The sequence below is a fragment of the Myotis yumanensis genome, unplaced genomic scaffold (assembly GCF_028538775.1).
Source record: "Myotis yumanensis isolate MYYU_CA2020_CCGP unplaced genomic scaffold, mMyoYum1.0.hap1 SCAF_15, whole genome shotgun sequence".
In the NCBI taxonomy this organism is placed as follows: domain Eukaryota; kingdom Metazoa; phylum Chordata; class Mammalia; order Chiroptera; family Vespertilionidae; genus Myotis; species Myotis yumanensis.
Window position 1 is genome coordinate 14,555,114 of NW_027223766.1, and position 20,999 is coordinate 14,576,112.

The following is a 20,999-nucleotide window of genomic DNA, read 5'->3' on the forward strand; positions in this document are numbered from 1 at the left end:
ATTACCTTTCAAAATAGTGTAGAAGCAAAATAGTGTAAAGGAAAAACTATTATAAGAACTGAGTAAAAGAAAAGGCAGAGAAAAACAGCAAGTAATTGTGTTTTTTATTTTGGTCTAGGCACATAGTTATTTACTGATTAATAAGTAGTAATTTGTGCCCATCATAATGGATGTGTAAGTTTAGAGGAGGTGGAATATGTTGCAGTCATTTCCTTTTGCATAGAGCACCTGAGGTGGTAGCATTGTTACAGGTGAAAGGGGTGTTCCTCCAAACTATAACTCATATTGTCTCAAAATTGAATACTTTCTGTTCAGAATTTTATTGTATTTGATTTCTATACAAATCAAATGCAGAGAGCAATGAATAGAATTTGAAAAACCATTCTTAAAAATCGAGAGTTGACTTTTACTAGTCTAAAAATACATGGTAATTTGAAATTTTTTATAGGGATTTGAAAAATAATTGAAATATAATATAGATAATTTGAGGGTTCCCCTCCCCCTATGACATGGGCATTCATACAGTGAAACCAGTATTTACTGAATTCATGAGAATAAAAAAGCAGTTATTTATCTTGTTCCTGGCACTGTTTTTGTTTATTTTTAATTTGGTTTTAAAAATACTAAGATATGTGGGGATTTTTTTTTTTTTTTGTCATACAGAATATTTGCATGTTAATGGAATTTTATTCTTTCTTAGGTCATGTTTACTGGTGAAAATATTCCCGTTCATCCTCATGTTTATAGCAATGGTCATATCTGTTTATCCATTCTAACAGAAGACTGGTCCCCAGCGCTCTCAGTCCAATCAGTTTGTCTTAGCATTATTAGCATGCTTTCCAGCTGCAAAGAAAAGGTAGGACTTTCCAGAATTATTCCAGGTAATGTCTCTTCTTTCAGTTTAGGTAGAGAAACTATTTTCATATACATTTGATTTGAAGGAAAGACTTAATGTTTTTTATTATAAAGTTACAGGGAATGTGTGTTTTGATAATCTTTCATCCCAAATAGAAGTTAGACATTGTTTTATATTTCTTAAACAGAAAATACCTGCAGATGTCCTAAACAGTCTGGATTTTATTTCCAAAAACATGCACAGGGCAAAAAGTGTACAAGAAATTCTTGTTTCTATATTTCAGAGTGAAAAGCCCCAAGAACAAGCATCATAAGGGAGTTCCCTACTCCCCTTTCTTCCCTGTGCTGGCTCTCACCCTATCAGCCTCTTTTAGGGCATTTCCCAGGAACCGGAGCTTTGCTATCATAATGATTAGGTTGAAGGCAGCAGACTAGATTATCAGGAGAATTTTTAGGACTTTTCCTCTTACTCTCCTTTACAAACCCACAGGTTCTTTGTCTGATGCAGAGGAGAGGAGAGTAAGACCAAAAACAAAAGTCACATGAGTTAATATTTAGGATGTCCTTTCAAAGATCCTAAATCCTCCGCACTTCTGGTCCTCTTGTCACTCCCACTTGAGGGTTAGTGCAGCACAATATTCATAGAGTGCTACGCTTTTAAAGCCTTACTTCCCCATGGGGCTTTCCTTTGTATTCTGTTTACAGAAGAAACAAACTTCTCCTTGAGATTAGAGAGCTGAGAGGTTATTTATTTTTCTGTTTCCAAATTGAACTGTCATTTTTATTAAATTGGTATTTAGAGAACTTTTAAGATAGGACTTTATTTTAATTTTTTTTATCCTCACCCAAGGATATTTGTTCATTGATTTTTAGAGATAGAGTGGAAGAGAGAGGGAAAGACAGAGAGAAATATCGATGTGAGAGAAACACATCAATTAGTTGCCTCCTGCGTGCTCCCTGACCACGGCCCGAGCAGGGGAGGAGCCTGCAACCGAGGTACATGCCCTTGACTGGAATCGAACCCGGGACCCTTTGGTCCACAGGCCAACACTCTACCCACTGAGCCAAACTGGCTAGCAGAGTACTTTATTTTTAAACAGTGGGTTATCTAAACTCAAGCACTTTAAGCCACTGTTTGCAAAGTAAGTTTCTTGGGATGTTAGTTCCATAACAAGTTTCTTGGTGTTAGGTTTAAAAAGAAAAAAAAAAAAGGTTTGTTCAACTGGGCATGGTAAATAATGGGTTAGATTGTGTTTTTTTCAAATTATAGCATTAAGAGCCCTTAAAATGCACTTTTATATACTATATAAGAAAGGAAATTAACTGGGGCAGTTAAACTTGTGACACACCATTAGTTAAGACATGTATCTCCATTCAAGAATATTAAACAGTGCAAGAAAAATGTACATCTTAGAAGAGATGAAATAGAGTACATATGTTAGTATCACTTTTTAACTTTAGTTTCCTCTTTGCTCTTTTCTAAGCTGCATTTTAACACTACATTTGAGCTTTAGTAAACCCCAAGGGCTTTGGAAATAAATCTTACTCCTTTATTACTTCCATATTTTCTTCCCCAGGACACATACCAGTTTTAAGCTTTTAGTAGAACAGAGCAGTTTGCTATGACTAGGGTTTCTATGTCCCTGCTAATGTTTAACATCTATAGACAGGTGAGGCAGTAACAGGTTTGAATAAGAAAAGCTAAGAGATGAATACTAGTGATATCTGACATAGCTCTTCCATATACCTGATGATTAACTTTTGTTTACATTTAAATTTATTGATTTACTATTAAAAACTAGAAAATTACTATATTCTCTACCTCCTTCATCTTTTTCTAAGTTTCACCATTCCCCTCATATTTAGTTGTTTCCTACCATTTCTTCGATTTTTCGTATATAAGACTAGCCATTCCATTTGAATTATTGATAAGCTATATTATATTGTATAAACTATGATGTATTCAACAAAGATGGTAATCTGGAAGTCAGCATCTGGCAGCATTAACTCTGTGAAATATAATGAAATTCAGCAAACATTTATTAGGTACCTACTCTATGCTATTTTTACTGTGCTAAGTAGTAGATTACAAATTGGAAACTTGCTTTGTCTTTGAGGTGCTCTAGCTTCAAATAAGCTTTAAGAAGTCTTTTAAATATTCACCGAAAACTCTTCTAGTAAAGCAGGTGAATGGTATTCTGTGGTGGACATGGTTGTATGAGTTTCACTTTATTAGTGACTCTTTTTTAATGCAAATTTTAATTTTTACTATAGGCTTTTGAGGTTTAGATTTAGTTACAATTGTTTTGTTCCAGATTCCCTTTTCATAGTCAAGAATGGTTTCCTAAACTGAAGGTATTTACTAGTAAATCTGTTATGTCAGTAGGTGTTAGTAGATTTGAGACCAGGGGTTTTTTAGTAATCTACCCTTTATTCTCAGTGCCCTTATAATATAGATAGTCCAAACTTCCCAGCCTGTGTTCCTATTCTAAAACAATTTGGTAATCTATCTTTACATATAGTTTATTTTTTCTAAGAACACAATCTCCTTGGGCACTTACCAGTTAGATTATATTCTTGACTTAAGCAAATAGAATAAGTGTCTTTTTAAAATTGGGTTCTAGTAAATATACATAGAAGTAGTTTGTGAAATTATTTGCCATAGTAGTAGCAATTTATTCCATATGAGCACTGGTTATGACTTTGCAGGACAAGCAGCAGCAGATCATCTAGTCTTTAAAGTAGTCAGGCATCTAATGTCATAATTTTTCAGGGATTTCCTCAGACAGTATTAACAGGGTAATCTTGGATAGTTGTACATTTTATGCTCTACTCTTCCCTTTTGTTGAATTAATATTAACTAATAGGGGCATTATGAGGCTCGGCTAAGATTAGAGTTGTATGTGTGAGTTTTAGATGAGGTGGACTACCTGTTTTCCTTCTTGCTATCTCTAGGTAGTCCTGTTTTCCATTGCATTGTGCTTGAGCCTATCCTATTAGCTACAAACCTACCCTCCATGACTTTAGTATAGGTTTGACCTGTTTCCAAATCTTTAGTGTCACCTATTCCTTGTACTTGATCAATATACAACAGTTTTCAGGACAGCTCTTTTCTATAATCTATCTTCAGTGTTGGCATCACTGTTTCTGATGTACTAGTATATCCCTTGCAAAGCTGCCATCTGTTTGTAGTATGGTTCTAGTAAGGCATATATATGTACAGCAGAAATGCCAATGTATCTTTTCCCCTTTTTCTCATATTATTTGGAAACTGAGTCCTATGGTCTGTCCTTGGTGCTCTTACAGAAAAGTAAATTCCTTTGTGGAGATGTGTAAGTTGCATTAGTTTTCTCAGACAAACCTAATTGGGTAGACTTTTTTGTTTTAATTACCTCACAAAAGTTATTACTAACTTATTTCTAGGGAGACAAAATACATGAAACCAGAATTTCTTACAACCTAAAGATGCCACTACTAGTTGATATTCATTCTCTAGTAATCCCACAGGAGCCTAACTCAAACTACACCACACACTTCTAGTTTTTTAAAAGCAATTTTAGTGTCAAATGTCTACAGTCCCTAGGGTTTCTTTCATTTATGCCATCAGTAGTTATATTCTTTTTTTATGCATTCTATAATAGTTTTGCTAAAGCTTTTATTAAATCTGTCTTTCCCTTATGCTTTTCTATTTTACAACTTCTTATCTATTTAAACGCTTTTTTGTTTCAGAGACGACCACCAGATAATTCTTTTTATGTTCGAACATGTAACAAGAATCCAAAGAAAACAAAATGGTGGTATCATGGTAAGCAGTTTTATTTTAGAATAATAAATTTTTAGCATTTTGATTTGAAAAATTATATATCTTTTTGCTTGAGAAAAAGAAGGGAATATAATTAATGTTGAATTTTTGTAATATGGAGAAAAAATTTTAAAAATACTTTAAGATATGTTATGGGCAAGTTAGACTAGCTTCTTAATGGGGCACGCAAAATTATGACCATCATACAAGTAAAATCTAAAATTGCTTTAACATTTTGAAACTACCATTATATTACAAAAAAGAAGTCCTTAGTAATGTTTAGATCAAATTAGAGCTAGTTATTGGGAAACCTGATGTTTGAAATAGAGGTTTTGATGCCTGTGTACTCCTTCAGTTTTCGTGCTGTTCTCTGGGAGGGGGAACCACATTGTTAGAGCTGACCCATCAAATTAAAGAAAGTGCTTCCTCCTCTAATAGTTATTCCTCAAAAAATGTGAAGTTATGTATACAGTACTCTATAATTTTACATTTCTGTTCTTGTGGGGAGGGTGATGGTAGCTTTTATAATTGAAAGCTGCTGGCATCTTTTCTAAACTGACCTTACTGCTTTGCCAGAAATGCTTAAAATTAAAGACAAAAAATTGATATTCTCAATATACTTTTTGAAGCAAGTGAACAAAACACACCCCCTGTGACACCCTATATAATAAAAGAGAACCACACAAATTAACTGTCCATCTGCTATGCTCAAGCCACGCCCACTAGCCAATCAGGAGCGAGTATGCAAATTAACCCAACTAAGATGGCGGAGGCCACGGAACTGGAGTGAGCAGGAGGCTTGGTTTGCCCCTGGCGTTGGAGGAAGCCAAGCTTCCCGCCTGCCCTGGCCAGCCCTCCGCTCCGCTCAAGGCTACAAAGTTTCAGTTATAGAAGATAAATAAATCCCAGAAAAAAGAAAAAAGGAGAGGCTGGGAGCTTTGATCGCTGGAGGGCTTGACCAGTCTGCAAACAGCCATCAGCCCCTCACCCAGGCTGGCCAGACACCCCAGTAGGGACCCCCACCCTGAAGGGGATGTGGCCAGTCTGAAAACGGCCCTCAGCCCCTCACCCAGGCTGGCCAAGCACCCCAGTGGGACCCCAACCCTGATCCGGGACACCCTTTAGGGCAAACCAGCCGTCCCCCACCTGTGCACCAGGCCTCTATCCTATAGAATAAAAGGGTAATATGCAAATTGACCCTAACAGCAGAACGACTGAGAATGACTGGTCACTAGGACACACACTGACCACCTGGGGGCAGACACTCAATGCAGGAGCTGCCCCCTGGTGGTCAGTGCGCTCCCACAGGGGGAGCTCTGCTCAGCCACAAGCCAGGCTGATGGCTACCAGCACAGCAGTGGTGGCGGGAGCCTCTCCCACCTCCTCAGCAGCGCTAAGGATGTCCAACTGCAGCTTAGGCCTGCTCCCCGCTGGCAAATGGACATCCCCCTAGGGCTCCCAGGCTGCCAGAGTGATGTCTGACTGCCAGCAGGTGGACATCCCCCAAGGGTTCCCAGACTGTGAGAGGGCACAGGCCGGGCTGAGGGACCCCCCTGAGTGCACAAATTTTTGTGCACCAGGCCTCTAGTTATATACATAAGAGCGTTTCCTTTGTTTTGATTTTTGTTTTAATGTTATCTAATAAGAATTAGAACTGACAAAACTATTGAAAAGGAATGGAGCCTTTCCCCCTTATCTTTCTATCCAGTATGAAACCTGTTACCTCAATTAATTTGAGTCTATTAAAAACTTTTTTAAAAAATCTGACAATTTTATTTGTCAGTTATACCTCAGTAAATCTGGAAACAACAACAGAAGCAACAAAAACAAAAGAAGTAATGAAACCGTGTTGCAATTCAGGACCTCTGACTCCAAAAACAATTTTCCTTACTACTGTTTCCTTTTCATTCTTTAAAAAACTTTTTTTAAATTATAGGAGTTCTCAAGGGACATATGTAATGCTTTTAAACAATAAAGAGTTAAAAAATAATAAATAATAGGAGTTCTCTAGGTGTTGAAATAAAAGATGACTGGAGTCAGTACAATAGCACTATTCCAGCAGGTACAGTTTAGGAAGCACAGTGAAAGAAGAGCTACAGAAAAAAGGAATATTTGGGATAATGTTAATGAGAAATATAGAGACCTAGAAGAAAAAAAATAACAAAACTGTTAAGAGCTGTGAGAAAATATTTTAATGAGAAACCAGTATTATTTTTAAAATGTAATTTTTTATGAGTTTATTTGAGCCAAACTGATGACATGTTGGAGAGCAAGGTCTCAAATGCTCTCCCCAAAAATGTGTATTCTTGAAAAATTATAGGTTTGATGTAATTCAGTAAAAATCCAATGGAATGATGGGGTGAGTGTTTTAAAAGGTTTGGAAAAAAATGACAGGTGGAAAAATCAGTTTGAACTTTCAACTAAAAGATAAGAAGGAAAATTAGTCTACCATACACCAAAACATATTAATGTAATAATAGTCATTGCAATACAATTAGACTTTTCTAGGTCTTTTTGTATATAAGATTTGTAAATATGGTAAACTAGTGGCCTGGTGCACAGAATTTGTGCACTCGGGTGGTGGTGGGGGGGGTGTCCCTCAGCCCGGCCTGCGCCCTCTCGCAGTCAGGGAGCCCTCGGGGGATGTCAAACTGCCACAGAGGCAGGAGAGGCTCCCACCACCGCCACTGCGCTTGCCAGCCATGAGCCTGGCCCAGGGCTTCTGGCTGAGCGGCACTGCCCCTGTGGGAGCGCACTGACCACCAGGGGGTAGCTCCTATGTTGAGTGTCTGCCCCCTGGTAGTCAGTGCACATCATAGCGACCAGTTGTTCTGCTGTTCGGTCGATTTGCATATTAGCCTTTTATTATATAGGATTGATTGAGAAGCCTTTTATCTAAAAATAGGTCCAGAGTTTATTACCTGTTTTTTTTTTTAAATATATTTTATTGATTTTTTACAGAGAGGAAGGGAGAGAGATAGAGAGTTAGAAACATTGATGAGAGAGAAACATCGATCAGCTGCCTCCTGCACGCCTCCCACTGGGGATGTGTCCGCAACCAAGGTACATGCCCTTGACCGGAATCGAACTCGGGACCCTTCAGTCCGCAGGCTGACGCTCTATCCACTGAGCTAAACCGGTTATGGCTATTACCTGTTTTTTAATAAGAAATGGAGAAAGCCACAGTGATACTAAAAATAGAAAAATCAGTTCTTTAAAATAAAATACACTTACAATAGAAGTTATTTTGATATTAATAGGTTTTATCAGTTACTTTCTGAGAAATCTGTACTTTCATAACTAAACTAGAAAAGTCTTTTAATATTTTCAGATGGATCATCTCTAGGTTGGCCAAAAAGTGCCAAGAAAAGAGATTTGCTTTTTTAAAATACATATTTTTATTGATTTCAGAAAGGAAGAGAGAGGGAGAGAGATAGAAACATCAATTAGAGAATCATTGATTGGCAGCCTCCTGCATCCCCCGCACTGGGGGTTCAGCCTGCAACCTGGGCATATGCTCTGACCGGAAATTGAACTGTGAACTCCTGGTTAATAGGTTGATGCTCAACCACTGAGCCACGCCGGCCAGGCCAAGAGAGACTTTTTAAACAAAATTTACCTCTTAATGTAAAATAGTCCAGGGTTTATATCGGAATTAATTTTCTCAATAAACAGACTAAAAGTATCCCCTCTTCCTATCCCTCCCCCTAAAATACAAATAAGCCATTTTTTAAAAGCACTGGATTCTAATTCAACTAAATCATGACTACCCTAGTCCAGTTTCAGTCCTGGGATAGTATCCTAGTCCCAGAACACATGTTCTTTTTCATTCACAAATAATTATTTCGAACATCCTCAGTTCATTAACTTATAGTGACCATTCTTACCTCAGTGTGTTTTCTTGAACCCTGTAAGTGTAAATCATTCCCTTCCCACAATTACCCTTAAATCAACAATTTTGCTCCCTGAGTGAGCCTGATGTGAAATCAGGGAAGAGAATATTAGTATATATTTTGTGACGGTAGAGCAACTGCCCTGTCATAAATATGGGTCAGTACATGCAGAGAATCTTATTTGAACATTTTCTTCATCTTTAAAAAGATAAAGTGTGTCAGCTGGGTAGCTTATAGTGTCTTCTTTTTACACTTAAGAATAATTAACAGTTTTGGGCAATGTGAAAAATAGCCTACCTTGACATTGTAATTGAATTTGGAAAATCTTATCAATAAGGTAATCGTACTCACTTATAAAGTAGAATACATCAAGTCTTAGGTGTTTGTATTCTGCTTAGCTGCTTTAGTTCCAAAAGGTCTTCATTGATCATGTTCTCTTTATAACCAAGTTACCAAGACAGATGATCTTTTGTTACTTCTTAGCAGCATCTAATTCTGAAAGGATTACAAAGTTTGCCAGCAAAGATAAACAAAAAGATCAGACTAAACAAAGATTTGCTTGGAATTGGATGAACTCCCTGAAACACTTAACATTTCAGTTTCTAGAAACATGCAGAATGATAGGTGTCAGGTATGGAGCTCCACAGTCCTGCTCTGTGGTGCTAACCAACATCCTTGGATCAGCGTGGGTCAGAATATGTGTCAAGTGTAGCCAAAGAGACAGAGGTTTTGGGTTTAGACTGGTGCTTTATGTGTACTTCAGAGGGGGCTTCTGGATGCAGGATGAAGGCACTATTCATGAAAAACAAATCTGAAATTTAGTTTATCTCCTGGTTTTAGAAGAGGAGGACTCAGCTGACACACTAAAATTGAGCTGCCAGATATTACCAGTGTTGGGTTCTTGAAAAAAAGCATCTCAGCTTAAATTTGTCATCTTCTGCATTATTAGTTAGCATACCTTGAAATTTAGCCTAGTCACTGCTAAATACGTATTGAATGGACAGTTTATCTCAGCATACTGAGGATCTGTGGGATTTACCTGTGATTGAGAGCTAGAATCTTCTTAGAAGACAAGTTTGTATCCAGTTCAGTGTACAAGTGAATGAATGATTGAGCCTCAACTTTCTATAAAGCAGACACAATTGTTCTTGAAAAAGATAAGAAAGAATATTTTTATGAGATTATAAAAACTTCCAGTGAGCTAGCAGTCAACTAGAATCCATTAATATCCATTTGCTTTCTGGAATTAATATAAAACATTTACAACTTAGTTTCTTAAATTACTGTTTTCTATAGATAGGAGTACAGATGTGTGGTTACTGAAGCATTTTTCTTAAGGTGATAGATTATTGAACAATATAGCTTAAGACTGCTTTCGAGTATTGGCTCCAGAAAACTAGGCTTATAGGAAATAAATTGACATAATGTTTATATGTTTTATTCAGTAAACTGATAAGGAGCAGAAGAATGTCTTTTGCAAAACTATAGACTACATTCTGGTTCCATTTGGCTGAAACATTTCCTGCAGGATTATAAGGGAATAAGAACATAAAATTAATCTCAAACTAGTATTAACAAACTCTTTTTCTCCTTGACTTATAAATTCATAGATTTATCTACATTAGTTGTGAACCTTTTTATTTGTGCTACCTTTTTTTAAAAAAATATATTGATTTTTTACAGAGAGAGGAAGGGAGAGGACTAGAGAGTTAGAAACATCGATGAGAGAGAAACATCGATCAGCTGCCTCCTGCACACTCCCCACTGGGTATGTGCCCACAACCAAGGCACATGCCCTTGACTGGAATCGAACCTGGGACCCTTCAGTCCGTAGGCTGACACTCTATCCACTGAGCCAAACCGGTTACGGCTGTGCTACCTTTTTGAACTCTAAATTGATGAGTCCAAACTTTTATACTAATTTTAACAGTTTTTTGCCCTTTATAACAGTTTTATTGTCTGATCTGAAATCTTTCTTGAATCGGTTCATCAAAGGAAAACTTTAATTCCCTAAACTGTTGAGAGACTAATCTAACTATAAAGATTGATTTTTGTCTTTCTTGGAGGTAGCATCCCACTTCATATCTACTGACCTTATCCTGTATCCCTTTTCTTCTAATCTTCTGTACCTGGTAATATTCAGGAAGGTGGTTTCCAGTATAATGTGATGGTAATTGTACTCTGGGGAAAACTAAATGACCTTCTTCTAATATAGTTCTCTCTCATTTATGTTTCTCAGAACCCAGTGAAGTTAGCCATGGTAGGTGTCACCTGTTTGGAACTGGTGATTTGTATATTCTATTTGAGAATATAATTTTAGGAGGGGCTTCTGCAGTTCCAGAAAAAATTTAAATGGTTAATAGATTTTTTTTTTTTAGGACATCATCTTGCCACAAATACGTTGTGTTCTTTCAGTACCTTTTGTAGACTTATATTTGTTTTGATCCAAGATGGGTTCACTATAACAGCTATTCTTTTGTAAGCCATTTCTGATATCCAAGAACCCTTTCATTTAGCCAGGACGCTGTGTTCCTTCTAACAATGACTTTTTTGCTGCTTAGAGGCGGGTCTTCTTTTTTAAGGAAAAGGTGGCCGTGGCTTTTGCTTGTACCTGTCTCTGTACTTAAGTGTTTGCTCACAGACTCTTGATGCCAGACAGCCATTGTGGAGTTGTCATGTTTAATTGAACTCCATTTTCAGAACTTATTTAGGAAGTTTATTCCTCTAAGGATACAGTACTCAAGGCAGATAATGTTGCATTAGTTTTAAATTTCTTTTAACATCTGACCCAACATGGGAATCGAGATAGGGAGAATAGCTTCGCATGGATCTCCCAGTCATTTTGGATGTTGGTAGCACATTCTACATCAGCCTATTGTCCTGGAAAACTTCCAGAATGAACAACCTGATAAAGGTACCTTTATGGTACCGCCTATCAAAGATGATGTGTCTTTGGAGATAAAAACTTACAGTTGCCCTGACCGGTTTGGTTCAGTGGATAGAGCGTCCGGCCTATGGACTGAAGGGTCCCAGGTTCGATTTTGGTCAAAGGCATGTACCTTGGTTGTGGGCACATCCCCAGTAGGGAGTCTGCAGGAGACAGCTGATCAATGTTTCTCTCTCATTGATGTTTCTAACTCTATCCCTCTCCCTTCTTCTCTGTAAAAAATCAATAAAATATATTTTTAAAAAAACTTATTGCTGGGTAACTTTATGTTGAGTTGATTTTATCTGTCACTTAGTGCATACTTTGTCACATGACATGATGCTAAAGTTTATCCTCAGTAGTTGGACATATTAGATAGAGTTTAGTGCTATCTCTTAGCTTAGAGATTTAAGTGTGATTAGTTTTAGTATTAATTTCTAGTATTATGAAATATACTACTGGAGAAGTGATATTTTAAGGAACTTACTCATATTCTTAAGTTTGTACATCCCATAACTAATATGTCCTCTTTTTCCCATTTCCACACTGATTTAAGAAACAGATAGTTTCAAGTTGTGACACTTAGAGGCTATAAACTATCCACTTGTTTTCATATATATATATATATATATATATATATATATATATATATATATATATATATTTCTGAGAGGACAGAAGTGGGAGAGATAGAAACATCAGCGATGAGAGAGAATCATTGATTGGCTGCCTCGTGCACAACCCACATGGTGGATCGGTCCCGCAACCCAAGGATATACCCTGATTGAGAATTGAACTTTGACCACCTGGTTCTTAGGTTGACGCTCAACCATTGAGCCACATCAGCTTCTTAAAGATTTGTTATTTATTAAAGGATTCTAATTTAGATGTGATTTATTTTAAAAATCTATTTCACCCTTTAGATTACCCTTAAGGTGTAGGAACACAGCCATAGCTGGTTTGGCTCAGTCGATAGAGTGTTGGCTTGTGGACTGAAGGGTCCCAGGTTCAATTCCGGTCAAGGGTACATGCCTGAGGTGCAGGCTCAGTCCCCAGTAGGGGGTGTGCAGGAAGCAGCCTATTAATGATTCTCATCATTGATTTTTCTAGCTTTCTCTCCCTCTCCCTTCCTCTCTGAAATCAATAAAAATATGTTTTAAAAGAAGGTGTAGGATCCCAGAATATTCCATTAGCTTGTCTAGGATAGAAGTCAGTTTACTGGTTTTTAGTTCTCACTGAGTCTTTATGAATGGGAATGTTAATAGCAATATATTGATCCAAACATGGAATGGTTTGTAAAATATTTATCCAATTTTTCAGAATTTTCAGTTAGAAAGCTTTAACAATTCTAGTAGTTTCCACTAGTCTAGCTTCTTTCTGAAGAATAATCAATCCTCAAAATAAATCCTTCAGATATGATTGGTGAAATAAATCTTGTAAAACAAGTCATGAACCCAGAAGATGATGCTACGTATTACAGAAATACAATGTTGAGGCTACGAGAAGGCGTTACTAAATAATTCTGCGTGGTGTTTTTTTTTTTTTAATATATTTTTATTGATTTCAGAGAGGAAGGGAGAAAGAGAGAGAGATAGAAACATCAATGATGAGAGGAAATCATTGATCAGCTGCCTCCTGGAGGCCCCCTACTGGGGATCAAGCCTGTAACCAGGGCATGTGCCCTTGACTGGAATCAAACCTGGGACCCTTCTGTGGGACCTATCCACGGAGCCAAACCAGTTAGGGCATGGGTTTTTTTAATGACGTTATTTGGTTGATGTGGAGATTGTGCCTCCTTTGTGAAGTTACTTTAATAGACTGAAGACATGACTTGTTTGTTCTGTGTTAAATAGCATGGCATTGTTGCTCAGGGGTGTACTTCTTATCTTGTTACCATTTTAAATTGTTGCCCTTAAAAGAATTCTCTTAAGACTGGTAAATTCTGAATATGTGCTAACATATATTATTATTTTAAATATAACTAATGTACTATTAATACGTCATTTTAAGATTTGTATGAACTAAAAAAGATTTGTATGAACTACCATTTCCCTGAAAAAATAGGACTTGATTTGTTTGTCACTATATAAATGAACACAAATTGGACTTTTTTATTTGCAGGGATTGGGTGAAGCAAGTCAGATATGTAAACCTTAGTGTTCTTGATACTTGAAATTATTTTTTTGTTAGACTAACTTACAGATTTTATTAACACATGCTTGACTTTTTTAATTATATTTTTTCTCCTTTTCTTCAAGATGATACTTGTTGATGCCACTATTATCATCCTCCTAGCAGAAGATAGTCCTACTGAGAAAATGAGCACTTTGATCATTCAGTCTTTGAACTTTAACCTTTGACTGGAAGTGACCTATAGGCAATGAAGACTACTTCCTTTTACTGCATTTTTACTCGTGTGCATTCTGGGCGCATGTTGATCGCTGGTTCAGTCCAGGCAACTGACATGCTTTTATTAGTCATACAGTATTAATGCAGGTGTCAGGAAATGTCAAATATAATTCCATTTTTTATTTTTATTTTTTTAAGCTTTTGGAAAAGTTCCAGGTCCTCATGTATTGTGCAATAACAATGACTTCCTTGACGGTTTTGGGACGTTCATTGCCGGCAATGGACGTCATAACAGGAAAAGTTTTCATTAACTCCTGCCAACCAGTGATTAATGCATGATAGGGCCTATGAAATTAACGTAACGGTTCTAGTGGGATTATAAATAAAGTGAGGGATCCAATATTACTTTGAAAGTCACCCCAACTTGTTTCTATTTGGATTCTATGCACTGTGATCCTAAGGTTAACAGCATGAATTAACATGCATCTTCAAAGGACTGTAATGAAAGATCATTGCGTATTTATTGAATTGTCTATATCTACTGTCAAGTTGTTTTGACATGGAAGGTTTTCAAGTAACATTGGCAGAGAGGTACAATATGTTATCCCTATGGTGAAAATAAATTCATTTGTTGTATATAGTTCCTTTAATCTTTGAAGTAAAGGTATGAGTAATAATAGGGTATGAATGGTTTAATCAAGGCTTTATTTTGGAAGAAAAATGGCAGTGATGATTAAATTACTGCAGTCCATAATTTGGGCTTGTTTGTACATTAATGATTTTTCCAAGTAGAGTACACTCTGTTACTTCCTGCTAGCCATCAGCATGAGCCCTACTGCCTAAACACTATTTCATTTACTTGTTTTGAAAACCCAAAAGCATTTTTTGTTTGTCATTTTGTTTCTTTTGTTATGTTTTAAGTCAAGTTTGAATGTTACAATACTTTAATTGAAAAACTTTTGTCAATTTTTTTCTTGTAAATTTTCTTTACTTGTAACTATCATCTTGTCCTTCAATCCTGTACCCTAAAATAAGAAATACATTTTTGACAGAGGCTTAATGTTTTATCAAAAGAGTGTGGACATTTTTATTTTAAAATTTAGGCAGAACTACACTATAGAATGGTATGTTTACTTATTTTATTTATCTCACACAACCATACAGTTATTCCTGGAGAGATTTCTTTTTTGTTTTCTTATTTAAAAGACTTTGCTTACAGTCTTTGCTTTATAGTAAAATTTTTTCTATAGGAAAAAAATTGTTGAAAGGTCCAATTCTCAGTACCGTGTAAGTAATGATACTGCAGCTAGGTTCTCTTTTTTAAAAGTGATTAATGTATTTTATAAATTACCTTTTCACATATGCAAAATCTGTTTCTACTACAATGTTATTTTTACTAATGCATATTGTTGCACTCTTTTGACATATCCTGCAGTGAATTTATGAATCAATTTGGGCTTAAAAATAAAAACCAATTGGCTGAAAGGTTTGAAATATGTACCCCAGCAAAACTGTCCAATCAATAATTGGCAAATAATATTTTAAAATTTGTTTTTAATCTCTGTATAGACAACATTTTGTAGCTTTGTACATGTTGTTAATTACGGGCATATAATTTTACACTCTAAAGTATAATTGCTGAACTCAGGGGTGGGTAGACTTCAAAATTACGTCTGCTTTAGAAATAACTTGAAAAAAAAATTAAAACTATAGCCAGCCACCAAATTGTGGACACTGTTTATACTGCTAGTTAGCAACTACCACTTTTTAAAATTAAAAACATTTTTTTCTCTCTTGACTAGGCATAAGTAAGTTCCCACAGTAGTCTTTATCTGTCTTACTAGATGGCCTATTTAACCAAGACAGAAAATGTTTTTAGAGATGCTTTGAATTATTCTTAGTTTTTAACTGCTTTTTAATATGAAAATCGCAGCTGTAAATTATGTATTTTTCATATTTTACATAACTGCTCTAAACCGATTAACCTGATCATTTTCGGGGGTGAGGGTAAGGGAAATTCTCTTCGTTCTGCTGGTTCTCTTACTAAAATCCTTTTATTTAAAAAAATGACCTGTGACATTTATTTACCAAAAGAATTGATATACCAGGTCAAAGATTAACAATGCTATATTATAGATATAACCTCAGTTGAGTTTTTAAAATATGAATAACAGTATTTTAACATACCTCTCTCTCTACATGGAGACACCATAAAAATTAAAATGAAGCAGAGGAAAACCAAATAATTTCAGTACATTTTATGGTTTAAAGAGAAGAAATGAAGATGAAATGTCCTAAAATATAGAAACACCAGCCATTCAAAATTTACAATCAGATAACACTTTATTTCTCCCTTGAACTTAGGAATCATTGACAGATCCTTTGCACTTAGATTTAACGAGTTAATTTTAAATGTAAGTTACATTATTGAAAGATATAAGCTGTTTACCTGAGTCATTGCTCTGGAAAGGGCAGTTAATGGCTTTGTAATAATTAAATGACTATTTCTCTGTGATACGTTGTTGAAAGACAACCACAATGCCAAGAAAATGTACATAGGAACCTGCGCCTTCCCTCTTCCCTGCTTCCCTCTGGGGCACTGTCTGCTGCGGAGGCCTAAGAATCCTCACATTCAGACAGTGTGCACTTCTTGTTTGTTTGTTTATTTATTTATTTATTTTAAGGCCATTCTTCTGGTTTGCCAAATTCTGTTAAGACAGTGATGCATTCAATTCCTTATTTTGCATGCTTAGATCAGGAACTTGGCCCTTTCAAAAAAAAGAGAAAAATACTATTACGTCAAGTAGGTATTTGCTTAGACTTTAAAGAGAACTGGTTTTCAGTTTTTTTAAGATACACTTTTTAAAAGTAAATTTTATGGATGTTCTCTTAAGGAATTTGATATTCACCTCTAAAGGACTTTACTTGTTATGTGTAAATTCTTCCTTTTAGCTAGCAGGGAAGTAAAATGTTTTTTTAATCCCCAGGGGCAAATGCTAAAAATAGCTTTTCTAAACAGTTCACCTGGAGAAAGATCTTAATTCTTATTGACTAGGTATACCCATATTTGGTATAAAATAACTAGAATAGTTTATTACTTTTTCCCTTCTGATATTTTAAATATACGCAATATAATGTATCATTAGATTCCTGTGGTGGATAATTTTTTCAGATTCTAAAACAGGTATCTAGTGGCTGCTTGATCATCCCCAGATTACATCAAAGATGAATTGACAGATAATGGAAATGAGTAATGATGTGAAAATGGTATGTAACCACATATGACTTGTTTCTGCTAATCAAGTCTTATTTTTTAAAAAGCCTATTGTTTTCAAGAATTGAGATATTTAAGCCTTGTTAAAGCTTCTCCCTAAAAATAGAAGAGAAGAGGAGGTACTGTGTGTTAACTTTTTTTAAATAAAGAATTCAGTGTCACTAGTTCAAGGCTTTATGGTTACTCCTGCTTATATTTCTCGGTCTCACTTTTATTTAGTTTTTGTGCGTATTTTAGCTGAATGCTTTAGATTTATAATTGTATGAGTTGATTTTTATAAAGAACTCAGTCTTAACCATACGTTTCTCTTCTGATGCTTCCTTGTTACCAGAATCAGCTGCTCTGGTATTCTGTTGTTGGGCATGAGTAAGATCTGTGAAGAGGGTGTCTTTCATCTGCACCAACTGGCCCTAGTCCTCTTTGCAGTCGGTTGTTTTTTGTTTTGTTTTTTATTCCTCTTTTTTCCTCACTGTGTCCTCACAGATGTGTGTGTAGTGTTTTGTTCTTCAGCAGTTTCTGACTTCTAAGTTTTTCTCCCTTCCTCCTTCCTTCCTCCTTTACTTCCCTTTCCTTTCTGTTAAATTACTTGTTTTGGTAAAAGTATATTTCTGTTTAAGTTTCTAAGTCACTTTGAGATTTGGACTTTTTAAACAGTAATTTGTAGGAGACTTTTGCTTTCTCAGCATAAACTGTGCGTTTATCATTATCATTAGAGGCCCACAGAATTTAAACACATCCTTCAAACTAAATCTGTCCCCTGAAGTTGAAAGTTCTGGTTCTATGGTACTGACTGTGATTTTAATTCTAAAATGTTAGTATTGGAATATATATTTGGGGATGAATCTCCAGAATGTTTACAAGAATATATTTTTTATGAAAGGTACTTGGTTGGTTAAAAAAAAAAAAAAAAGTAACACCTGAAGTCATTTTGAATGTGTGGAAGGAATGCCAGACTACAAGCTGGCCTAACACACCTAAAGAACTGCAGCTTTGTGAGCCGAGTGCAGTTAGTGGGAAAAGGAAACAGTTCTCGTTCTGATTCTTGGCACATACACTGGCAGGTTTTTGAGGAAACTGTTCCCACATTACTTCTAAGCTCAAAGGCAGAAGCATGGGCTTTAGCTTGTTCAACATGACACCACTTGTCACATTTCCTGGTATATGGAAAGATTAAATAATCCTGCCTCGTTAATTATAAAGCCTGAAGCAAGACTGCTAAGCAATTTGGTAGATTGTGTCAGTTACCATGAAAATACAAACCTCTCCATAATTATCCACAGATTGTTCACATAAATGGAATGGATTGTCATGCTTGAGGTAAAATAATTATTTGAATAGATTATTAAATTAATTATCTAGAATTGACTGCATGTTTATAAGTCAAAATGGATTTTTTGTTCTTATTTGGTACCATTTTCCTCTCAATATTCAGAAATACACATTGTACATTTTATTATTAATAGGAATGGAAGCTTGCGCTTGAAGATTTGAAGAGGGTGGATGTGTATATTTTATAAATCCAAGTTGTAAAATATGTAAAGCTATTGCTTTTTAAATAGAATATAAATGTTAAAAGACAGATAAAGCCTATATATTATATATTTTTAAATACATGTATCAAACTTTTGTTAGTTGAATATAAATTACATTGTGTGCTTCATGGAATTCAGTAACTTTTAATAATAAAGCAGTTGTCATTGTTTTTTTCCTGTAGACTTGAGTACTAAATTGCAGAGATATTAAACCTCTTTATAGATGATAATGTAAAAATTTATTTCTATAGTAGTTCTTTACAAAGACGGATCTTTAAAAGATTATGGAAACAGTAACGTGTCCATTTCCAAATGAGGGCAACAGAGAAGACAGTCACTAGAGCGGCTTGTTTGTATTGCTCACAGGTCACCTTTACCTGGCAGTTTAGCCTGGTGCCTCTTAGTGCTTCTTCGTGCTTTAAGTCCTGGTGAAAGATGGAAATAGAGACCCGGGCACTTAGAGTTAACAGGAGACTGGTGCTGTTGAACTTCAAGTTGAGTGATTAATAAGGGCATACTCTACAGAACTTCTGGATATTTTCCTGAGTATACAGGCCCATCACCTAAAGTAAACGAGGAACTCCTGAAGCTATGAGAGGAGAGAAGGAAGCAAGCAGAAGAAGGCCGTCTCTGCATCTCAGCTCTTCCTAGCAGGAGGAAACCTAGTGTGCTCTGCTGGTGGTCTGAGTGTTGTTCTTTTCACAGGGTATCTCTGGCCCGAGGAGCACCTCACTCCAACCTGGGGCAGCCATCCTGCGGGATGTCTATCTCAGCGGGCAGTTTCTGCAGCCCTAGGCAGCTCGATGAGCAGCTCCTTAGTTAAATGCAAGATCCATCTCCTCTGGACTCTGATGCCACTCTCTTCCTTTACTGTAATCCTCAGAATAATTTCTACCTGTCATAGATGGTATGACTTCTCCACTAGTGTAAGGGTGAATGAGTGTTTATGTTGAAGCCCTTCCTGTATTTAGTACTTTTCACGCTAATATAACACCCAGCAAAATCAAACATGAACTGAATTGAAGGTCAGGTGACACAGCTAAGGGTTTTGTGTGCTTGGAGAATATGGCCCAAGGCCACAGTGGTTCTGTCCTTTTGTAATCCCTGTCAGCAAATCTTTTAAATTGCGTATGATATGAAGGCAGAGTATATAAGTGGGAATACTTGTGTGCCCTTTCCAGTCCAGTGGAGTATGAAAATATTTTAATAGGAAAGTTGAAATAAACTAAGGTAGAAAATATCTTTTAGATGTGTTTGCCTTTAAGGACATAATGTGGGTAGAGTCATATCAGGCGAGAACCTAATATGGATGTCTATGTCCTGCAGAAAAGGTATTCAACTTGACATCACAATTTTTTTTACCCTCGAACCCCAAAACGTCTTTCCTGTCAGCATTCTATCCAATCTAGTTACGCAGACGGGGAATTGAACATTACTTGCTAGTTATCTCTGACCTCATTAAGCCCTGTTGAGCCTGTCTTTAAGACATCTCTGAAACTTCCCCCTTTTCTCAGTCCCCTTACACTACTTGGTCCTGGTGTCCTAGACTGCTCTTCAGCTGTCCACACACCTCGTTCCTTAAGTAGTAACAGAACACGAGTGCCTGTACTTTGCTGATGGTCTCCGCAGTCCCTGGGGTGTCCATCACCTGCTTTCCTACCTGAAAGCACCAGTTCAAATGTTACCTCTGTCCTTCCCTCTCCACCCCCACCAGTCTTCTATCCTGAACTCTAACTATAGGAGCAATGTCCCAACTGTGTTTGTGTCCTAGCACATAGTCCTGTCATATAAGCTTTTAATAAATGTTTTTTGAATTAACTTGGTTGTACTTGGTCTTTTATCATAGCTGTTTTAAAGAAACTTAGGCAAGCACCAGCAGTTTTGAAACATATATCTAAATCACTCACTGTGAAGTGTTAGAGCAGAACATGCTACCCTTCTCATCCCAGAGTAAAAAAATTACTCTTCAGAAAATTATTACTCTTAAGTAAATTCATTGGGTTTGCTTTGTTTTATTTAAAAAATGGTATTTCTCATATTCTTGTTATATCTCTGAGATAAATTGCTTGTCTTTAATATATTCTTAAGTTAAGAACTTGCTTTAAATTAAGTACATCTGTGGAGCCCTGAGGATCATAAAGGTAAACCTCACACTCATTAAGGTTAAAAATGGACATTAAACAGGTACAGACAGTTCCCAAATTACAATTTTTCAACTTAATGGTGTGAAAGTGACACATGTTCAGTAAAAACCAACTTTGGGCTCTCAGTTTCCACCCCACAGATGCACTAGCAAAGTTCCTGTTGTCCTCAGGACATTTATCAATAGGGAGGAAATTAGAAAGCTGAGCCACTGTGTGGGCAATAA

General features: G+C 36.3%; 1 protein-coding gene across 2 annotated transcripts in view; it reads left to right on the top strand.

Annotated features, from left to right (window-relative positions):
• Positions 1-18,801, top strand: part of UBE2W (ubiquitin conjugating enzyme E2 W) — a 58,837-nt gene extending 40,036 nt beyond the window's left edge. The window contains exons 4-6 of one of the 2 annotated variants that reach the window (XM_070392690.1): positions 701-856; positions 4,585-4,660; positions 13,735-18,801. In XM_070392690.1, coding sequence (XP_070248791.1) covers positions 701-856; positions 4,585-4,660; positions 13,735-13,748 — 246 coding nt within the window. In that variant the 3' untranslated portion in view covers positions 13,749-18,801. The remainder of the gene's footprint in view (positions 1-700; positions 857-4,584; positions 4,661-13,734) is intronic. The other variant, XM_070392689.1, reaches the window with a different exon arrangement.
• The last annotated feature ends 2,198 nt before the right edge of the window (positions 18,802-20,999 follow it).